We start from the raw sequence: 21707 nt of genomic DNA on the forward strand, positions 1-21707 counted from the left end.
TGTGACTGGAAAAGGAAACAACCTTCACAGCTTATCCTTCTCCTCACATGGCGTGGGAGTGAGTGACAGATTATTGCACTCTTCCTGTTCAGTTGCTTAAGTAGCCAAAAGAGATCCTCCTCACTCAGAAAAGAGTCAATATTACTTTTTGTCTAAAGTTTGGATTATTTAATGCAAACATCTCTTTAATCTATTCATTTCCAAATCAGCTGTAGAGGGACTCCTACTGCTTAATAACAACCTCTAAACTCACAAGTGTATTGAAACATTGTCATTTCAGTATCGAAGAGAGAAAATCATTACAAGAAATTTACTGGTTTGAGTACCTGTTTATTTACTTTACACAGGAAAGTTACCCCTGCAGTTTCAAAAGTGGAAAACACGGTAACTTTTCTTTTACTGTGATAATGGAGAAATAACATATGACAAATTACTACAATCAAGCATTTTATTCACTGTTTTACTCAAACACTCAAACAAACACACAAGCATACATTCTCTCCAAGAATCAAGTTAGAGGTTTTAAAAATACAATAAAAAATTCAATAAAAATATTTCAACTTTTTGCCTGAAAAAGAATGTTTGTTTCAATTTTCTCGCAGAAGATTAACTTTAGCTATCCTAGTTCTTACCTGAAATTCTGGTTATGTTCAGAGGAAGAAATGTATACAACCAGTATTCTCATTTGCCATTAACATGCAGATGAACGTGGTTTTTGTTTTGGCAGAAAAAACTGCAGATAGGAAAGCTTTCCTCCACAACTGTTATCCTCCTCACTGAATGTACTATTTGCTGACAAGCTCATTTGCTGACATGAGATTTATCATTTATGTTTATTACAAACCTTTCAAAAGAAATAATACAGTCAATTTGCCTTTCCCTATCTTTTGTTTCACTGGGATTAAACACAAATAGGAGTTATTTTCCTTTAGGTACCATGCTGATAGATTTGCAGTTGTCATAAAAAGAGGTCTGCACAGTTTTACTGCAGCTAATCATGGCCAAGCTCCTGCCTCACAGTGTTGAAGTAATCAAGAGTTACCCTGTGATTGACATCTGTCACTCTTCATCCAGATGAATTAAAAAGACGTATACATAATACAGTTAAGATGACTTTTTTAGGTCATATAGAAAGTATTTCTTAAGGCTTTTGCAGAACAGTATAGCTAACATAGCTACTTTAGCACATTAATCCTACAAAAAAGTATCTAGCTATGCATTAGCAACTTTAATCTTAAAAAAATATTTGATAGCTGAAGGTTTTTGACTGCACACATGTAAGATGGCTGTTCAATACTATTATGTTCTTCTGATGGGAATAATTAAATATTCAACCGAATCTTCAGATTTTAAAGGTTTCAGGTCTGTGGCTGAAGACCACTTCCTAGGCAAGCACATTTTTCCTGAAAAAAGTCCAACGATAGCTTGATTACACAAGAAATCTGTGAGTCTCCTGCACCCAAGGAGGCAGAATACCTAGTAAGAGATAGCCACTCACTGTCCTTCCCAACAGCTGTAAGGGAACCGTAAGGTTCATCCACAGGAACAAGGTACTGATAATCAAGCAGGACGAGCAGTATCTTTCCTTCCTAAGTATGGTATTAAAATATTAAATAACAGCATGAGTTGCCTCCTCTGCTTCCTCCACAGCACCTGACAGCACTCTTTTGTTTGTAGGCACAGTGAAAGTCATGAAAAACTTGTGTTCTCAGACATAAAATACAGTATTTATTTGATAGAGTAAAACAACCAGGTCACACAGCACCAAGCAACCCTTGTTATGCTTGTATCTTTGGTACTTGTTTTAAATGAGAAACTCAACAAGTGAAAATAAGTCGCTGTTCTTTTCCAACAAGCAAATTTAATTTTTGAGGTTTTGTTGGTGCAGATTAAGTAGGGACAAAGAAGAAAACTGCTTCTAAGAATTTGTGCAATGAGTTGAGCACAGAGATTGTACAAGCACATTTGCAAACACCTGGATGTCTACTGTTACAGGAGAAAAATTAATAAAAAACTGTATTTTATCCAGTTTTGCATTAAAAGATAAATGGGTACAGGGACAGTGCCTCTAACCAATTAACATGTATAAAAAAATCTAAACTAAAACAGTAATTAAAAATTGTTTAAACTTGGAGGTCATGGCCAATCCTCTGCTACAACCATCAGCAATTTCTTCTAATAAATTTATGAAAGGCTCTATGTAGGGTAATGTGAAAGCTGCTAAAAATAGGATACAGAAACAGGATTTTAGGAATTCTAAAACATCCTCTATGTCTTTTTATGCCTTGTTTTCTATAGCACAGAAAAGACAGAAAACATGTTTCTGAACACCCATTAATCTTCAAAACAAATTTTTCTCTCTTAAGCCAAAACTAAAAAAAGTTTAAACCAGTTAAACATAAGGATGACAGGTTTTGCTGCTACAGAAATCTTGCTGATGTCTGGTATTCTATGAGATACTCTGGATAAATCTGCTGCTTCTCAAAGATGACAAAGATAGAAGGGTTTGAATAGTTATTCACACAACTGTCATAGAAGTTTTGGCTGTCCTTCATGGGAGGCCGAACATAATCAGAACTACCAAGAGTGAACTCCCCCACCAGCACTCGTGCCAGAAACATGGTTTTGGTGTAGGAGTCTGCCCCACAGTAGTTGTCAGAATAAGATGCATCCCTTGCAAAATAGCTTCCTGCAGAAGAGACACCAAGACAGAGTTGATAAGACACCAAAACTGCAGGAACAAAATGATACTGTGTGAAAATTAATTAATAAACGAATCCATTAAGCAACTCATGAACAGCTTTTCCAAAGCCTTCACATGTCTTCTGTGTCCCACTTAGTGGAAATGACCACTAAGCACTTTTTAGTTTTCACAGCACACATATTAAAAAGTAATGTTTAAAATGTTACCATAATCCTCTAAAGGATTTCCTCTTGACTCTAGATGTCCACCTTCCCCAATATCATCATTTCCCCTCCTAGCAGAGGCTACTAACATTCATCAGCACAGTTAGACTTGATGATCCTTGTGGGTGCTCAAAATATGCTGTGATTCTCTAACATTTCTGAGAGTTACAAAGTATTCAATCAGAAAGCCGCCTAGTCAGCCAGCCTGCCTGTCTCAGCTATTCCACTTGATGTGCTGGTAATTTCCTGTTCACAGCACAATGTAAAAGAATATATTTATTTGTTAACAAGGAAAAAAAAACCTGTAACCAGAATGGCATTTAGATTCCTGGGAAGAAAAAAAAAAAAAAAAAAACAACAAAAACCCAAAACCAAAACAACAACAAACAAACAAAACAAAACAACACAAAAAAATCCCCAGGCTGCTTTCTATGGGAGCTGTGAGAAACTGGAACAGCAGGAAGCCTGGTGTCCAGCAGAAACTATCCCTATTACTGACCTCTCCTAACTCTGTCTTTTCTTGCAAAGACTTAGGAAAGCAGAGGCCAAGGCCTTTTGGAGTGCCTCAGCTCCAAATGACCTTTCTGAAACTCAGCTCTGTTGCCCACATCACAACTGAGAGAAGCCCAGGACTGGGCAAGTATCACCCTGTAAACTTTGTCCCTCTGAAGTGAATACTGATAATTTTTAGCAAGTCTAGGATGACTAAAAGAGCTGAAAAATCACCTTTGCCGTAAACTGTCCCATGAAGGCCACAGATTCTCCAGTCAAAGTTTTGCTGACAGATGGCCTCAATGTCTTTTTTGCTGGTCCCATGGAATAAAAATCGCTCATCTGGAGCCTTTCCACCATTGCTCTTCTGCATTAGGTCCTTTTGCCTGCAATGAAAAGCAGAATCTTTGCAGTTCCACAGTGGCTGTACCCACAGGTTCCAGCCACTCAGAAACAATTTTTCACAGTGTATATTCTGAAAACCTTTACAGCAAGGCCCAACTTAGGCACACAAACATGCTTTCATTATACACAAATGCTTTACTACTAATGTTTTCTTTCACTGCCTTTGAAGAGAGAGGGAGGAATCTCAGTTATGTTTTTTTTCTGAACAGAGGAGTTTATATTAAGGCTTGCTTGCCATGAGTTTTGCATTTGATTTTGAAGACTCAGTTTTCACAACCTGCAAAACACTGTGCTAGATGTGACTCATTACTGGCTTCAATGTTTCACTAGAAGGAAGCTGTCATGGACACAGGCCTGGCAGAAGTCAGGAGCAAGGATTCCTCCCATACAGCCCTGAATCTGACTGTTCTAAGCTCTGTGTCTTGACTGAGTTTTGGGTTTGTTGATACCTCTTTATCTAAATATTGATAGTAGGTATTTCAGTGGGAGAGTGGAAGCAGAGGCATTTCAGGAATGCATGTTCTATCTTTAGCACAGAACATACAGCTAACTGCAGAAACAAAAGACATCATGCACATGAACCAGAGCAGTGTTTTACACATACCATTGATACAGCTCCCAGAGGGATGGGTTCTGAACTCTACAAATCTTTTTAATAGCTGCTCTGGGCATTGTGCGCTGAAAGTCCATTTTGACTTTCTTGTATTCTTCAGAAGAATAGTCAAGCTCAATCAGCTGCAAGGAAAAGTTTAAAAAGTTACTTTTGCATGTTTTTGTGCAGCCACTCAACCCCTCTTAATACCTGGGTCAAGATGTATTTGCTTGCATCAAACAGTATCTAAATAACATAAATACATTGCAGAAGTAAGCACATAAATAAAAAAGGAATTGAGAATTTATGTTGCAGAAAACCAGAGGATCTTTCTAGTTAATACTCCCTACAGCCAGTGAACACAAACTGCACTGCCTGTTCTGTCACTAAATCAATTGAAGAGGCTTTTTTGAGCAATTTTAGGGAAAAAAATCAGTACCTTCCATAACAGTCCTGAAAGCAAGAAAAGTTTACTTGTGTATTTTGGCAGGAATACAAAAAATGTCAACGTTAGTCTTCCCTATTTCTTAGTGACAACTTATCGAGGATTTGCAATTTGCAAGTTAGTGATCTTTGAGCATCAGATAACACCTTTTCTGTAAGTACAGTTACTAGAGTTGACAGAGGAGCTGGTGGAAGCAGACAGGAAATCAGAGAAGGCAGACCACATATATGTGGTTACAAAGGTAAACAAATTTACTCCATTGAAGTGAATAAAATAATAGTAAATGTAATAATAAAAGAATCCCAGCCTGAACAAGCTGCCCTGAGAGGTTGTGGAGTCTCTCTGGAGATATTCAATACCCACCTGGACACAATCCTGCGTGACCTACTCTAGGTGAAGCTGCTTTTGCAGGAGCTTTGGTCTCTGTGATCTCCAGAGGTTCCCCATTCCAAGCCCAACTATTCCTTGTGATTCTGTGAACTCTCCTGGCTTCATAGACATACAATAGTCTACAGCTAAGGGAAAGGCTACCCTGAAGTTCAGAGGCATCATTTACCTCTGATGCTTTCAGAACATGTTGGGACTTCAAAACTGTGTATTTTGGGCACCAGTAGCAGTCTTGTTAACACAGCAAATTTGCCAAGGCAAGGGATTAATAGTAGCAGTGAAAGTCCTTGCTGCCACATTTTTACTGACACCATTTGTTTAAATTTGGGTCTAGTTTCACCTCCAGGTCTGCTCAGTGTGGTATCAGGTTTAAATTTACCAATACCTCTGTATTATGCTACACAGAAACAGTTATTTACAAAGCCAAAAAACCCCCTGAACTTGTGATGGAACAAACCTTACATGAAAAAATTGACAAAAAGAAAAAACTAAAATAGCTCCAAACCTTGAAACCCAGTTCAGGCAGGGCAGATTTGTCCCAGTGAGCTGGAATGTTCTTAAACCCTTCTGTATGTTTAACACCCCTGTAGATTAAAAGATATTACAAACAGAAAATTAAAATAAAATAAAACATGACATTTTATGCACATATTGTACTGAACATTTTTGTCAAGCTTAGGGAGAATATAGGCAACTAAGCATGTTCAAAAATATTTCAAAACTGTCATTTCTGTTCAGCACATGAAAATATTTGTTCCAAGTCATTGTGTCAAGACTTATGTCAGGAAGCAAGATGCCAAATGAGAAAAAAAAGAAGTATATGCTCTGAACTAAACACATAAGGTTTTCTCTAGCAGAGAATGTATATATAAAAGACCTGCTACACTGGGGGAGGTAAATACAAATGCATCCAGTATCACATCAGTATGACAGAAACAGGAAAGATACAGCCCTCCCCTGTACTTCCACCCTAATTTTAATTGTGTTTAGCTGCTCTTTTCAGTGTTTAAGCAAGGACTGTGTGGTGCAAGGGGCTGTGCAAAAATTGGCTGTTACATGCAACTCTATCTCCTTGCAGGCTCCCACCTTTTGCTCTACCTGTAATAACTACTGCTTTCATTTCAGATTGTCTGGCTGCTCTCAAAAGAATTTTTCTAAACTTGCACTCAGCTTGGGAAATTACTGATCTCAAAAAGAGCTAGTACACATAAACATATTGCTACATGTTGAATTATTTCCAACACTTCCACACTTCCTGTGGCCAAGCCCGAATTTTCTTCACTGAAGATGCTCCTGAGCTGATTGAAAACTGCTGGCCAGGCTGCAACTCTGCCCTGGCTAGACATGGTTGCAGGAAAGGTATATCCCTTTCCCTCTCCATGTCTTTCACAACTGCCTTAACAGCTACTCCTTCACCCTACTTTTACCCATGGAGGATTCAGCATTCACAAAGCACTAAACCATCACCTCAGAATGAGCAGTTGTGGTTTACCTGGCTCTTGTCTTTTCCACATCTGCCTGAGAGATAAATTTAGGTCTTCTACAAATCTTCCTCTCTGTTCTGTAGCGAATGTTTTTCTGCACCATGGCTGGGAAAAAAAAAAACAACCAAACAAAAATCCCGTAACATTCAAAGATGCTTTTGAAAGCCTTCACACTGCAGCCACATTTGTCACCAAGTTGTTTTGTCAAAAATATGAACAAAAAGGCTCCCTCCTCCTCAATTTGCAACTGAGATACTTTTTTCCTAGATTTTCCTTGTAGATTTCAAACCCTGTAAACAGAACTCAACATCTACCACAGACCATTTATTTTTATTGACAACCAAGAGAAGTAAGTCACAGCGACCTAAATGCCACTCTGCATCACTCTATGTGAACAGCTCTTATCCTGAGAACTTTGATAGAAGCTCTGTCTCTGTAAGCATTGCAATTCAAAGTCCAAATTTCTCTCTCCTATCTCCTGTAATAAGGTAGCTGAAAACCACAAGAGACCTAGGAGGGAGGGAAGGACAAAACAGAAGAACAAAGCAAATGTAACCTACACACAAAATTTATTTCATATTCATGTCTTCCAGCTTTGAAGGTCAGCTTTGGAGAACTTTCAGCCAAATAAGCTTTCTCCAGATCATCACTGGAGACAGTAGCAGCTGCATGAAGATCATCCTGTCACCAAAAACAGAGAAAGAAAAAATTTCTTCTGGTCTGTTATAGACAAGCAAGTTTCAAAACCAACAACTCTAGTATGTGTGGTGGGTGCAGGATAGACCAGCATATAAGAAATCCTTGATTTAGAGTGAGCACCACGTAGCAACAACTAGAACCTCACGTTTTATTCATGTTATTCTCATAGTAAATGCAAACACAGCACTGTTAGCCCCATCCCAGCTGAAACAGGACAGATCACAACATTCACCAACTAAACCAAGAAAGATGGCAGAGTACTACCAGAACTTCAGAGGACGATTTTCTCAGAAGCAATGGAAAAAAATATTATTACTGTGATCCTATCTGACACGACTCACTGAATAAGTGAGTCTGTTGATAGTATTTGTGACTCACCAGTGATCAGTTCCCTACCTGAACCAAATAAAATCATAGGGAAAAGCCCCATTAGGCCTTTAATGTCTTATCTGCAGAGTACGAGTGAGAGGAAGAGGGTGAAAAAGAGGGGGAGGATATAAACACTGTGCACTTTTCAGTAGTTCTGCACTTCTCACACAGAGTTAGGAGTCTCCCCATTTCTCCACACTTACTTGTTTTCCATACTCCTGCCACTTGTCATATTCATCTTTCCAGTACCAGATCCATTCTGTTGTAAGAATGAAGTGAGGAGGTTTGGTCACAGAGGAGGCTGTAGAAAGACGTCTGACTTTCAGCAACCCACAGTACATGTCATGAAAACAGACACGGACTGGGAGAAAGGCCCGTTCATAAATAAGAGCATTATCAAATCTATAAAAAAAGGAGAAAAAAAGATCAGAACTGTTTGTGAAGCTTTACTCATAGATTCAGAAGCCCAGTACGAATTTGCAAATTAAGTCAATCTCACCCAAAAGCAGAATACAAAGGTGCAACTTTTCACTACAATATGTGCTTTGCACTTTGAACTTTTCACAACTCTGTATGCTAGCTCTGTTTTGTACATATTTTTCATTACAGTATTATGACTCACATTGGTTCTACAGGCAATAACCATAAACCACTCCTAAATTAGTGAGTCACATAAGGAACAAAAACAGTGGAAAACAGGCACTGCCTTCTTCTTGCTGACCAGCTATATTCTAAAGAGAACACTGACATAACTTAAGAAGGGCTTCAAAGAGCCTGTAACATAAGAAGAACAGGTAATTTTCCAGGATGGTACGTGGCATACTGGTATGAGCCCCTTCCAATACTCTCTTTCTGCTATATAGCCAGTTCCAAACTCTGAAAGTGTTTCCATATTCTTCATGTGCTCTGCTCCCAAGAGTCTGTCTGTCTCTCTTTCCAGGTATTCTGCCAGTTCCACAATATAGACTGTGGGAAAAGGGGGAGGGAGGGGCAAATGTCATGCAAAGTGAGGTCAGTAGAAGAATGCCAAATAAAACTACTTATGTAATAATAACAACAGAATTGTAGCAATTTATAGCCACTTAGGATCTGGTACAATACAGCAAACTCCAAATATATAAATTTTTATAGAAGTTTATACCTGACATTTTTTGGGTCACAGTATGCTTTTTCTATTTCTTCCATATTTGTGAAGTCCTTCCAGGTATTACCCTCAGAATACTGCCATCTATATGGCAAGTGAAAATGGGTTCTGATACACTTTTCTGTAAAAGTTTTAGAAAAAAGAAATAGGAAATGCATTATTTTGACAGGCTGTGAGAGAACTCCAACATTTCAGGGCTGTATACCCAGCTGGTGAAATCCTCAAAAGGATAGCCAGGGGAAGTGTTCACCTATGGAACCATTACAAGCAGTAGTTCAGAATTTTTTAGAATAAGCAAGCCACACTTGAATTTCTGGATTTAGGTCGAATTTCAGTTTCTGTACATACTAGATTTATTTCATAAATAGAAAAAGAATGTATTTATGATTAACCACAGGTGTTCACCACAAGGTATCACAAGTGTTACTTAAGAGTTCAAAGAGTCATTGTGCAGTCACTCCTCAACGGGAGTGAAGGTGACATCACCAGTGCACATGTGCATAAACCTGAGGCCAATTTTCACAGCAGAGCAAGAGGAAGCTTAACTACAGGGAAAATCAAGGAGAAACTGCACCACACAGCTCATACAAGGAGGTGTTCAGTACAGTTCAGTCAAGAATATCAAGAAGAAAAAGGATGACAAAAAAATCAACAGGAAAGCTGGCAAAGCAGCCTTTTTCCTGGACACTTTGGAACACTTTGAAAGGGAGACAGCTAAGAGAGATGGAACTGAAGAGTACTAGAAGAAATAATGGAAAATGTAGAATTCAGAGTATCTTTGATATCTTTCCTTTTTGGAAATGTGACTCCTATCATTCAGCAATCCCTTAGGTAAACACAGGTGGAGTAGCCCATCTTCAGCACAGGCAGATTCAGAGCAAAATAAAATACCTCCTTTGTTTGGTGTGCCAGGTCAAACACTTTCCTACAGCACTCAAGACAGCAGTGAGATTTAACTAAAGGTAAGAATAAACTCTGAAGTTTCCTGCTTCTGTGAAAGATGTCTACCACTTCCTCTTTACGAGAGTAGAAAAAACAGGCTGGATTTGACACAGTCTGTACTGATAGTTGAGACAACCTACCTTTAAAGCCACAGCTTCTGTACAGATGATATAAACATATCTGTTCTGATTCATTGTCCTTTGTAGTTGAGGAATCTTGTCCAGTGCTGGGTTTTCTGTCTAGAGAAATTATAACTATTAATACACTCTGTATCAACAACACCTCTTAGAAGTGCTCCTATCCCTAGGAAGATGCCTAATGGCAATGTTTGTAACTACCCAACTGAACTTAGCTCCAAAAAGACAGGGAAGCCTTTAATAAACTTGTATACTCAAAGTCCCCTCCTTGTACCCATCCTTCCTGAACTTGATTTCCCTGTAACTGCTGAACTCCTCTGATACAGTTTTTAGCTATCACCACAAAACAAAAACAGAATCCAATGACTCTGTACTTCTAGATGGACTTGAGTTAACTGTGCATTCCACACAGCTGATCACACTGGAAGCTATAAAATACAAAGCTTTAAAATCTGATACTTCTGTAAATTAAAGCTCATTATGGAAAGTGAGGTGAGCATACACACTTGAATTCGCCATTTTGTTACCCTTTTTTTCCCTGCTAAACTAAACTTAACTTACAATTCTAAAGAACATCAAAAGAAAAGTACAAACAAAATATTACACTTCTAAGAGGCAACTAGGATAGTACTGTTTGTGAATTCTTGTGCTAGACAATTGCTACATTAAAGAAAAATAATTAAATTTTTATTATCCGACAATTACACCGTTTATAATCAGACAACCATCAGTCCTATTTTGGAGACCGTTCTCTACCTTTACGTATTTTAACTAAAAAACTCCAAAATTATAGAGGTCCCTACTTCCAGTTCCTGTTATGCTTTTTTAGCCTCAAGTTTAAGAATTTATTAACACTGGCACTCTTATTTCTCAGGCACCTCTCCTGACTTATCAAGACAAAGATCTCTGTCAATGAGATAGGCATATGGTCCCTCCTAAAAGACAAATCAAGACGTAAATTCAGTTTTCTTAATGACACAGTGAAAATACTAAATTCACTACCACGACTCTTCTGATGTATTCAAAAGACAATATTATTTACCTTTGCATGGTGAAGACTTGGCATCTTCTGTGTCATACATGTTCCTGTTGCCATTTTTTATGTCATACATGTTTCTATAAGTGGAAGGTAGTTTCTTAATAATGTCTGAGCTCATGCCCTGTCTCTCCAGTTTCTCAAAACATTCTGGATTTAATAAGTCATGGGACCGTTTGCAGCTGCTGCCAAATCTGCACTGACCCCGCAAAAAGTACTGGCAAACATGAAGTTTGCTGCAGGATGTTTTAAAGGAACAAGATCCATAAAGTCCATCACCTTTGTTATAATGCAAGCAGACCTTGGGAAGAAGAAGAAAAAAATAATTTAAACATCAAAGTACTGTGTGCACACACAATGTGCTGATTTAGACTGTTTGAATCCAGGATTTTTAGTTTTTTATGGCTATGTGCATAAATCTGCTTTTGAAAGAAACATTTCTTCTTTCTTCTCATTTTCCAAATGACTACTTGATAGCTTTCCCTCTGCCCTGCTAATGTTTAGAAACAATTTTCAATAGACAACATTCTTACAGGCATTCTCAAGATGGGACTTAGTGCTAAGTCTCCTTGATTTTATAGTTTTGGAATAGTTTTGTAATTTTTTGACCCAAATTTGATGGTAAGAGGTACTGGATCAGGCTGGGATGGAGTTAACCTTCTTCATAGCAGACCATACCACGTTTGTTTTGGGTCTGTGACCAAAACAGTGTTGATAACACATCCCTTTGGTCTATTTGGGTCAGCTGTCCTGGCCGTGCTCCCTCCTGGCTCCCTGTGTATCTCACTGGCAGAGCATGGGAAGCTGAAAAGTCCTCGACCGAAGGTAAGCACTACTTGGCAACAGCCAAAACATCAGTGTGTTGCCAATTTGTCATATTAAATCAAAAATACAGCCCTGTTCATGATACCAGTAAGAAAATCAACTATCTCAGCCAAAACTAGAACAGATAAACATCACACAGCCTCTCTCTCACTCGCTCCAGGGAATGAGGAAGACAATCAGAAAAAAAGGTAAAACCCATAGGGTTGAGATAAACACCGTTTAATACAGCATAAAAGGAAGAGGAAATAACAATGATGATAAAAGAATAGACAAAACAAGTGATGCACAATGCAACTCATTGACCAAAGCCCAGCCAGTCCCCATCAGTGTGCCACCACCCCTGGGCCACCTCCCTCCAGTTTTACTGTTCAGAATGATGTCATAGTATGGAATATCCATCTGTCCAGTTTGGGTCAGCTGTCTTGGTATGGAATATTCTTCTGTCCAATTTGGGTCAGCTGTCTTTGCTGCTTTTCCTTCCAGCTCCTTGTGCACCCCGAGTCTATGGGCTTGCAGGGCAGTATGAAAAGCTGAAAAGTCCTTGACTTAGAGCAAGCACTACTCAGAAAAACTAAAACATGAGTGTGTTATCAACATTGTTCTCATCCTGAATGCAAAACACAGCATTGTACCAGCTCCTAGAAAAAAAATTAACTCTATTCCAGCCAAAATAGGAAACAGCCCAAACTGGCCAAAGGGGTATTTCATGCCACATAATGTCATTCTCTAAAAAAAACCCAAAAAAACAGTGGGGAAGGGGACAGAGGAAAGGTGAAAGAAGGGGGAGATGGGTCCTTCTTACAACATAGCACTTGCTCAGAGACTTGTTGGACATTAGTCTATTTCCAGGAGAATCGTTCCTTTGCAACACTTTCCTCCCTGGTTTCCTCCACCTGCTACATTGTCTTTATCTCCATTCACTGGTTTTGTCACTTTTGTTCTTTTAACGCTCATCTCTGCTGCTTGTAACAGGGGAGTGAGGAGCGGGTGAGGGACTGTTAAAGAGCTTAGCTACCAGCTAGGGTCCACCCATCACAGGCGAGAACAGAGGATGCAGATTTAGTTTCAGATTTGCACTAAGCTAACTAAATTGACACCCAATATCTCCATCTCTGTCAAGCCTCTGCCACTTTGTGATGCTCACTGAAAGACAAGGCTAAGAAGCTGTCACAGTAATACTCACCTCTGGTAGGAGGGAAGGGTCATTTTGAAGCAGTAGCTGGCAAAGTTCATCACGGCTTAAATTCTCAAGTCCATATTGCTTTAGAACGCGGAGATTGTGGTCAGAGTGGAAGTCATGAACAAACCTGCATACCTTCCTAGAACTCAAGAAACCCAACAGCAAAATGACTGGCATTATTTTGCTACCCCATGGGCATGACACTGAACAGCTGAAAAAGCACACCAAATTAGCTAGTTTCAGAAAATCCACATTTCTCCTCTATAAAGCCATTATGTGATCTGCAAAGCAGATTACATAATTACTCTGAGGATAATTGCCATGCTACTTCTGATTCACAGTAATTAGAGCCCTAGTGTACTCAGACAATATCGGCCTTTTTGACCTGCAGCTCACAACCACAAAACCACCAAAGCTCCAGAGCACTGCTCCCTCTCGCCCAATAAGTACATCCCCCAGAGTCCTGCAGCACAGGGACACTCAGCTTTAGCACATTCCCGTGGTATTCCGGCAGCACAGGGACATGCAGGGACACTCAGCTTTAGCACATTCCCGGGGTCTCGCAGCACAGGGACATGCAGGGACACCCAGCTTTAGTACATCGCCCAGGGTACTCCCGCAGCACAGGGACATGCAGGGACACTCAGCTTTAGCACATTCCCGGGGTATTCCGGCAGCACAGGGACATGCAGGGACACTCAGCTTTAGCACATCCCCGGGGTATTCCGGCAGCACAGGGACATGCAGGGACACCCAGCTTTCCCCTGGCACGGCTCTGCCCACAGGCAGGGAAGAGGCAGGGTGAGGAGCCGGAGAGGAAGTGCTGCGACCCAAAGCTGTGAAACCACTGCCTGTGCCTGCCGCCTTTGCAACGACACGCACACAAATAAAATAAAAGGAGGCGGGCAGTGAGCATTCCCGACGCGGAGAGGGCTGCAAGGCCTTTACCGAGAGCTCCTTCCCCTGAAGGGGCACTCCGCGCCCAAGCCGACGCCCGCGATGGCGGCCGCCCCCCCGCCCCTCACCTGGCCACCTGGTTGCGGCAGAAGCCCTTCAGGTGGTACTTGCAGAGGTGCAGCTGCCCGCACTGCCCCGGGCAGCCCGCGACGTGCTCCGGGCAGAGCCGCACGGGGCTGGTGGCCACCACCACGGCCACCTCGGCCTGCGCCGCCGCCGCCGGGCCGGGCCGGCGCACCAGCGTGAAGCGCTGCGCGTCCCGCAGCACGGCCGCCAGCTGCTCGGCCGAGGGCCGGCCCGGCAGCCTGCGCCTCAGCTCGCCCTGCTCCAGGCAGCCGCCGCTGGCGCACAGCACCCGCAGCGCCAGAGCCGCCAGCGCCATGGCCGGCAAGCCCCGCCCGGGGAAGCGACGGAAACGGAAACGAAAGTGAAAGCGGGCGAGAGGGAGCGGGGCCGGCCCGGGCCGCAGCCTTGGCTCTGCCCCCAGGGGAGGGGCCTGCCCCGAGAGACCCGCGGCGGGGCGTGAGGGGCGGGCGGCCGAACCGGGCACCGCCCTTCGCCTCCCGCTCTGCCTGGCTTTTAATATGTAGAGACCGTTTTGAATCACGTGTCGCCAAAAAGGGTGACAGCTGGGAGGTCAGACATTTCCTCTAGGAAAAGATGGGCGGGGATGAATGGAGCATCAGCCATGGGAATGGAGCTTCACTAGTGCGGCCAAGCAATGTCCTCATCCTCTGCAAACTCACAAACTCTTCAGTGGGGTTCCCATCTTTGAATTACGAGCCTTTGTCTAGGTCATTTAGACACTCCTGTTGTGCATCGCAGTCACTCAGAAGCATGTTTTAAACGGTGGCAGAACAATGATGGAAAGTGCCACCGCTTCAGTCAGACTAGTGGAAGGCGCAGTGACTCACTGATGGTGGTTCTCATTGAACAAAAGTCCCGCGTCCTTCCTTCTTTTGCCAGTCCTGTTCTGTTGTGCCTTTCCCCTTGTCTCATCTTGCTTCCTGCTTGCCCCGCCCCGTGAGATTGGCAAGGGAAGGACAAAAAGTAGACTCTAAACAAGTGCTCTGAATTGAAAATCAGCCCTACTCAGTCACTTACAGGCTCATCTGTAACACTACTTGGTCACTTACGGATTAAACTGTAGCTTGCCTTCGACAGGCCATCAACAAATGTTTAGGAGACAACATGAGAGGCTGGAGTGTTACTGTCCTTCATCTCTCCTTTCCAGTGTCCCTTATTAGCTTTTCTGAGACAAATGAAAAGTGCTATTTTAGTCATTTGTTCTGTGGAAGTAATTCCATAGCTTGGACTGTCTTTGTCATCCTTTCTTCCTTAGGACAGTCTTTTCCTTGAGGGGCAGACCTGCAGATGGCCACATTTGTCACTGAGGTCAGCTGGTAGTTAGGCACTTTAAAGAGAGAGATCAACACTGCTGGTAGGGATTGACAGTGTCACAGAACAGCTGAGGTGGAAAGAGGCCGTAGGAGGTCATCTGGTCCAAACTCAAATGCAGCTGTTTCATCACTGAAAGACAATATGAGTGGAAACCTCCTGTTTTTCATGTTTTGTCTAATGGTCTCAAATCATTGAGTAGCTTCATACTGCCCCATCAGTAGGAGATGTCTTGGCTGAACCAAAACTCAGGGAACCCTTTAGCATAAAAAACATTGAAGAAATATTGTACTTGATAGCCCTCATTCTCCCCAGCATCCATTTGCTTTTCCTGTCCAGTGCCCAAAATCCATCCTATCAAACCAGCTCCCAACTTTTTAGACATTAATGACCTGTCCCAGCATCACTGTGCTGTCCAAGTAGCTGTTTCAACTGTATCTCCCTTTCACACTGTCTTTCCTCATGCATCTGAAAAACCCCATTTATTTGGCAGAAATATAGTATTTTTTAATGATAAAATTGGTATGAATTACTATTCCAATGTCAACATTATATAGAAAGGAGTACCAAGAAAGGACAGCAGTGTAAGATCAGGGTTGGAGGCGTGTTTTCAGGTAGCTTTACACCATTGCAATTCATTCCAAAGTGTTGGTGTGTGTGTCACTGGGAACATGGCTGTTCCTGCTTTGCAGGAGCTCCTGAGTGACTTTCTGAGGCTCTGTAGTAGAGCTAACATTCTGTCTCTTTTGAGAACAAAAGTAAAAATATGAAAACAAGCAATGGTTGATGCAGAGAGAAGGTTTGCAGAGCTGCCTTTGAATTACAGCACTTCCCCATCCCTAAATTCATACCCAAAATAAATCATAGCCTATTCTTTCTCACACAAGTCTCTTGTAGTTTGTTTTGTGGCATGTTCCTCAGGAAGAATGAAAGTACCCCTTTGATTTGATAGAACTTCCCCACCTATGAATTATATATAAGCAAAATTGTACTTTCTTCAGAAGAAGAAGAATTATCAGCTAACAGAAAAGTCAATTTTCATATGTAAAATTAAGTGCCATTAGACATGAAGGGCACCTAAGGCAAGTGTCTCCTCTTCACGTCTCAAATACTGTAATTAAAGGTAAGGCTGTTTTCTTGAATGTCACTGTAGCATAATTGCATATGAGCTATTCGACCTGCAGGTAATGACTGTGCATTGGTCCTGAAATAAACTCTGTCTAAGCAGCTCCTAAAGTTTCTGAACAGCTGCTGAACTCAGAGCACGTGGGGTTTTAATAATTGTGGGACTTCAGGTATTGCAATTTCAGTGAGACACCTTTGTTAAAATCTGTATCGCGCTATGAAAACTTTAGAAATTAGCAGATGTCAGTCATTAGACTAACATCTTTGTTCCTAGGAACAGTTTGTGTATAATTGTGTTAATTTGAACTGTGGCATCATTTCTTAATCTTACTTTCATCAACCTTCAAAATGTATTAATTGTTTTATCAGAGGACCATGCAATCTTTGGGCTTGTACACTTGGAATCAGTCCCATCAACCTGTTATTTCTGCATACTTCTCTAATTTCTTCACTTACAACTAGTGTTTCTATAATCTGTACTAGTTGTATGTATGTACACCATATGCAATTTACAGCTACAATCCCAGTGATGTGCTAACCTAAAAACAAACCATCCAACAGGTAACATGCACCCATAATTTGAAAGCAAGAAACAGGAAACTCAGTTTCTGTTGCAGTATGTGAGTAGCACCAGACTGTGGGGCTGTTGGCTGTCCCAGAGACCTTGCAGCCTCTGCAAAGAGCAGGATAAATCCTCATTTTTTGCTCTTGCCTCAGGATACAAATATAAACATATGTTTTCTCATGCAAACAGTATAGCCTGGGCAGGATCTAGGATTAATTGTTTTATAAGAATAAGCTAGCCTAATATAACATGCAAGAAATTGTATAGTGTATAGTTTGGTTCATTACATAAGTTTCAAGAGGTCTTGTTTGTGAAAATAAAAATAATTTGGGATGAAAATTCGCGGTATAGTTAATGATGCTCTTATTTGTCACTGGCACACTCCTAGTCTTATACTGCTGAACATTTTATTACTTGATTCCAGTGAAAATGTTTGTTTATTGTGTAAGCCTTAGGCTTTTGTTCTTTTTCATGCCCTCAAGGAGGTAATGTATTCACACACACCCATCATCTTGTACAATGGCTTCTTCCACCTTTCAGAAACCTCTTAAGAAGCTCCTTTAAAGCTACAGTGGGCCTCAAATGGGCAGTAAATTGGCCAAAGTCAGAAGCCTATTGCTGCTCTCAAAGCAGTTTTTCTTGCATTTGTCACTGTATTATCCACTGTCTGTTACCTACTGTTCTAACATACTGGATCTCAATGTGTCTGTTAATTCTTCCTCTTAACATTCCTTTCAGATGGGAGTGACCTCCCTGTTGACAGACTGTGAACAGCAATTCTATTTTCTTTAACATAGGAGTTACCACCAAACCACTTACCTTGGTATCACAATGGTTTGCTTAGCATGCATGCAGATCTAACAGCTAAAGAATCCTTTCAAAACTCAACACTTTTCAGTTTCTTGTGAGTAAAAATAAAAAAAGTAACTTGTCAGGGACCAGGACCGTTACTGAATACTCTCACATTTCATTCTGCACTGCAATCAGCAACAATACAGAAGTTGCCCTCATCATGTGATATTTCATCCTGTGTTGGACAAAATATGAAATTCCATTGGTAAGGACTCACCTCTGTCAGCTTTATGTAGAGATATGTTCATGACATCAGGCAATACTTATGAATGAAAATGCTATGTCTGCACATAGTAGCTCAAAAAACCCATGCTATTTTATGGCTAGATGGTTGTTATTTTTATAAGGTCAAACTGGCGGGGAACAAGAGACTGAAGGGGTCAAATGCACCCTCAGTTCTAGCTACTTATAATCACAAGCAGGTAAGTTTTGAGATATCTATTTCAGAAACATCCACAGTATAACCCACAGACACCCTGAGCCTCAAGAAGCTCTTCAGTGCTTTGTAACAAGTGTGAGACCTGGAGTCTTCTGAGCATGACAAGGAAAAAGCAGGATCATTGTCACCATAGGAGAAGACAACAGGTTTCAAAAGGAGAGGGTATGTTTCTCAGACGTTCTGCCCAAAGCCTTTGAAGATGGCAGTCAACTGCATGTGGGAAAGCAAATACTAAAAAAAAAAAAAAACCACCCTTCAAACTGCTTTTGCAAGAAATCAGAAACTCCCAGCTTTATTTTCCAGCAGCTAGTCCCTGCTTTCCATTGAAACTGCCTTGATTCAGTGAAAATGCTCATGCACTGACACATCACCCAGGAAGTGTCAGGGTATTGATTTAGAGATCAGCAGCAGCTACTTGTGGTAGCAGGGGATAAACAGGAGGAGCAAAGGAAGTCATCAAAATCAAGCATCAGCCAGGTGCTTTGAAAAGCTTCTTGCAACACTGTACTAAGATTGTAACTAATGTGTTCATATTCTCTTAATCTGTCTAAAATAAAGGTAAAGGGAGACCTCTCTTGCACATTACGCTCAAGAGTGAATAGTTTAACTGGGAGTGTAGCCATTAAATGGGAGTTTATTCAGAAATAAAGGGAATTCTGCAGAAAAGTGCTTCCAGCACTACCAAAGCCAGTATGATCTGTAACAAGCAGTTCACTGCTGGTGTAGAAAAAAGCAATCATTTCAGAGAAGTCTGCTGCATTTTTGGTCTTTTCGTTGAATGATGACACATGAGAAAGGGTTTGGTGTGTTTTTTTTCCTGCATTCCAGCATTCCAGCTAGCAAGATAGTCTGGCTAATATGAATTATCTGTGGTTGATCTGTGCAAGGCAAGTGTTCCACATGGACATAAAGCAAGCATGGCTATCAGCTGAATTGCTTTCAGCCCCTTTTTTAGCCCTCTTGCCCCACAAGGGTAATCTATCTAAGTAGTATCTTATAATTTCTATATAAAAATACATTCTGTGTACTTTTAGTGTAACAATTGCAATTACACCTTTGAAAAAGTCCTAAATGAAAAGCAGTGAGAAATGTAGCATGTGGAAATACTGCTTTTGTTCTGCAAGAATTGTGTATGTTAGCAAGTTTAAAGCTCTATTTAAAAAAGAGGAACTGATTTGCTATAAGCATTTTATTGAGTCATACAAGTCTTCTAAAAGTAGATTTACAATTGTTTCCTAGTATTCTCATGGCAATTCCCTGCTTGCAACAGTGATTATTTTAATCAAAGCTGATGTTTTTTTCTGACTTACTTTCCTTTCATTTGGTGCCTTTCAGTTTCCAAGTTATTACTGATCTATGTAATTTTCTCAAATAAATGTTTTTTTCATCAGTCTTCCTACTGTGAGATAGCAAAAAAAGGAACTCTGACAGGCCATTTGTGGAATTTATTATCACTGATGCCTAATATTTAACTGTAGGTAAATAGTACTGAGTAAGAGACAGTCTGATTACTCTGAAATTATATACAGAGGAAAATACTGAAGGAAAAATCTGTTTTTTCTGCTTTTAATTTTGCTTATTAAAAGAAAAATATCTTATTTCTCTCTTTCCTCATCAGTATATAAATTGATTGCTTGATCTTGCACTACACATATCAAGATTTTTATGGCATGTTTGTGTTAGAAGGCACAGGGCTGCTGAAAATGAATCAAAACATGAAATATGGAGAGCAGATGTACCAGCTCTCTGACTTCTTAGCCACAGGCATCTTTCAAGGTCCAACTGCATCCCATAACTAGCTGGAGTTTCTACAAAGCAAGCTCAACCCAGACCACTTCACAAATGGATTACTAGCAATGCATTTGTTTTGTCTGTACTCCAAACACTTCAAGAGATTCCACTTCCTACAACTTTCTGGGATATGCTGTATGTGCTTTTTGCCTCTAATTATTCTGAGATTTTGTTGTATTAGTCATATTTGGATATGAATATTGAATATCTGAGAACTGAGGGAAAGGAATTTTTAGCTTGTTACAATTTTTTTTAATGTTATATATGAATACATCTATCCAAGTCAAAAGTCTTCAAAGCATTAAGGAAAAAATATTGCTGCTTAAAACACCTTTGCTAAGGATCAAGAAGTCCCTTAGAGGTCCCTGATTTTTTTTTTTTTAAGGAAGATGAAATTATATTCTAAAGTAACCAATTTGTAAAACAACCCGAGCCCTCCTGTTTGTGCACACAGTGACATCTTCTTTAAATGGATATTAAGATTGCAAATAAAGTAATCAAAAGTTTATTCTAACATGGCCAAATTAATTTGACTGGTACAGCTTTAATTTGCCCTCACTGAGTACCATGGGTTGTGGCACTGTTATGACACAATTACCAACAGTTTCTGCTACAAGGTTCTTTCTTTCATTCATAAATGAGCAGTGATTTCTTAGTGACTAATCAGCCAATGGGGTGTCAATCCTGACTGCATCCCCAAGCCTTATCCACTACATAGTCAGACACTGTTTTTGAGAGAGAATTGTTAACCTCTATATAGATTTTTATATACTTCCTCCATTATAATGTGAGAATGCTGCATAAGGACTAAGACATTTATAAGTACATAGTGATGTAAAGACAATTTTTATCTCTGCTTTACAGGGATGATGGCACAATGAGATTAAATTGGAAAATACTCACTAATTTTGTGTATTTGACCTCCTGTTCTGGAGAGTTCAGCATTTGTGGGCAGTTTGTGGGGTCAGGCCAGCACTCAGACTACACTTGCAGCTGGTCCTACTCAGCATTTCTGCAAATCTGATGCTGGGGTCTTGAGTCAGAAGTCCCAAAAATGAGGAACATACAGTAAGTGACCACCTGTGAAAGTTTGCTCAAAGGGACTTGCCTCACATCATTTGGGAACTCTGTGGTAGAGGCAGGCTCAGAACCCAAACCCACTTCTCCAGGGTAGCATACAGCTGCTTTAACTTTGAGAGCATCCTCTCCCTTCCTTCTTCACCAGACAGTCTATAACTTCTGCAGCAGATGCAGCAGGGTTTCTGCACATGATAATCTCATTTAGTGAGCAGGATCACTCATGATTAGAGCAAAATTTATTCCATGCTCATTACAAAATAGGGGCCTTCAAAGGCAAATATTAAAATATACACTCATGGAGGAGGAAAGGGAGATGATTATGTTTGGATTTGATATTTTCTGCCTTTGGAGTACTCCCATATTCTTCTGGAAGAGGATCCCTCATGACCCACTTTCAGTAGCCTCAGTTAACAAAAATAACATTTGAGAAAAGCCTGGCATTAAAAAATTCCCTCC

At 40.5% G+C, this 21707-nt stretch overlaps 1 protein-coding gene across 2 annotated transcripts; it reads right to left on the reverse strand.

Annotated features, from left to right (window-relative positions):
* Positions 1-434: 434 nt before the first annotated feature.
* LOC130264064 (protein mono-ADP-ribosyltransferase PARP12-like) lies at positions 435-14401 on the reverse strand. 2 transcript variants are annotated; one of them, XM_056512035.1, is made up of 12 exons: positions 14070-14401; positions 13048-13189; positions 11046-11340; positions 10007-10105; positions 8922-9045; positions 7984-8182; positions 7273-7393; positions 6721-6817; positions 5734-5812; positions 4409-4539; positions 3634-3785; positions 435-2689 (listed from the first exon to the last, which is right to left on the reverse strand). In XM_056512035.1, the coding sequence occupies exons 1-12, from the start codon at positions 14381-14383 to the stop codon at positions 2421-2423; spliced, it is 2022 nt and encodes a 673-aa protein (XP_056368010.1). In that variant the 5' UTR covers positions 14384-14401; the 3' UTR covers positions 435-2420. The 2 variants fall into 2 exon arrangements, with proteins under 2 accessions (XP_056368010.1, XP_056368020.1); XM_056512045.1 differs by having other exon boundaries at positions 13048-13183; positions 14070-14398.
* Between the last annotated feature and the right edge of the window lie 7306 nt (positions 14402-21707).

The sequence above is a fragment of the Oenanthe melanoleuca genome, chromosome 1A (genome assembly GCF_029582105.1).
Source record: "Oenanthe melanoleuca isolate GR-GAL-2019-014 chromosome 1A, OMel1.0, whole genome shotgun sequence".
NCBI lineage: Eukaryota > Metazoa > Chordata > Aves > Passeriformes > Muscicapidae > Oenanthe > Oenanthe melanoleuca.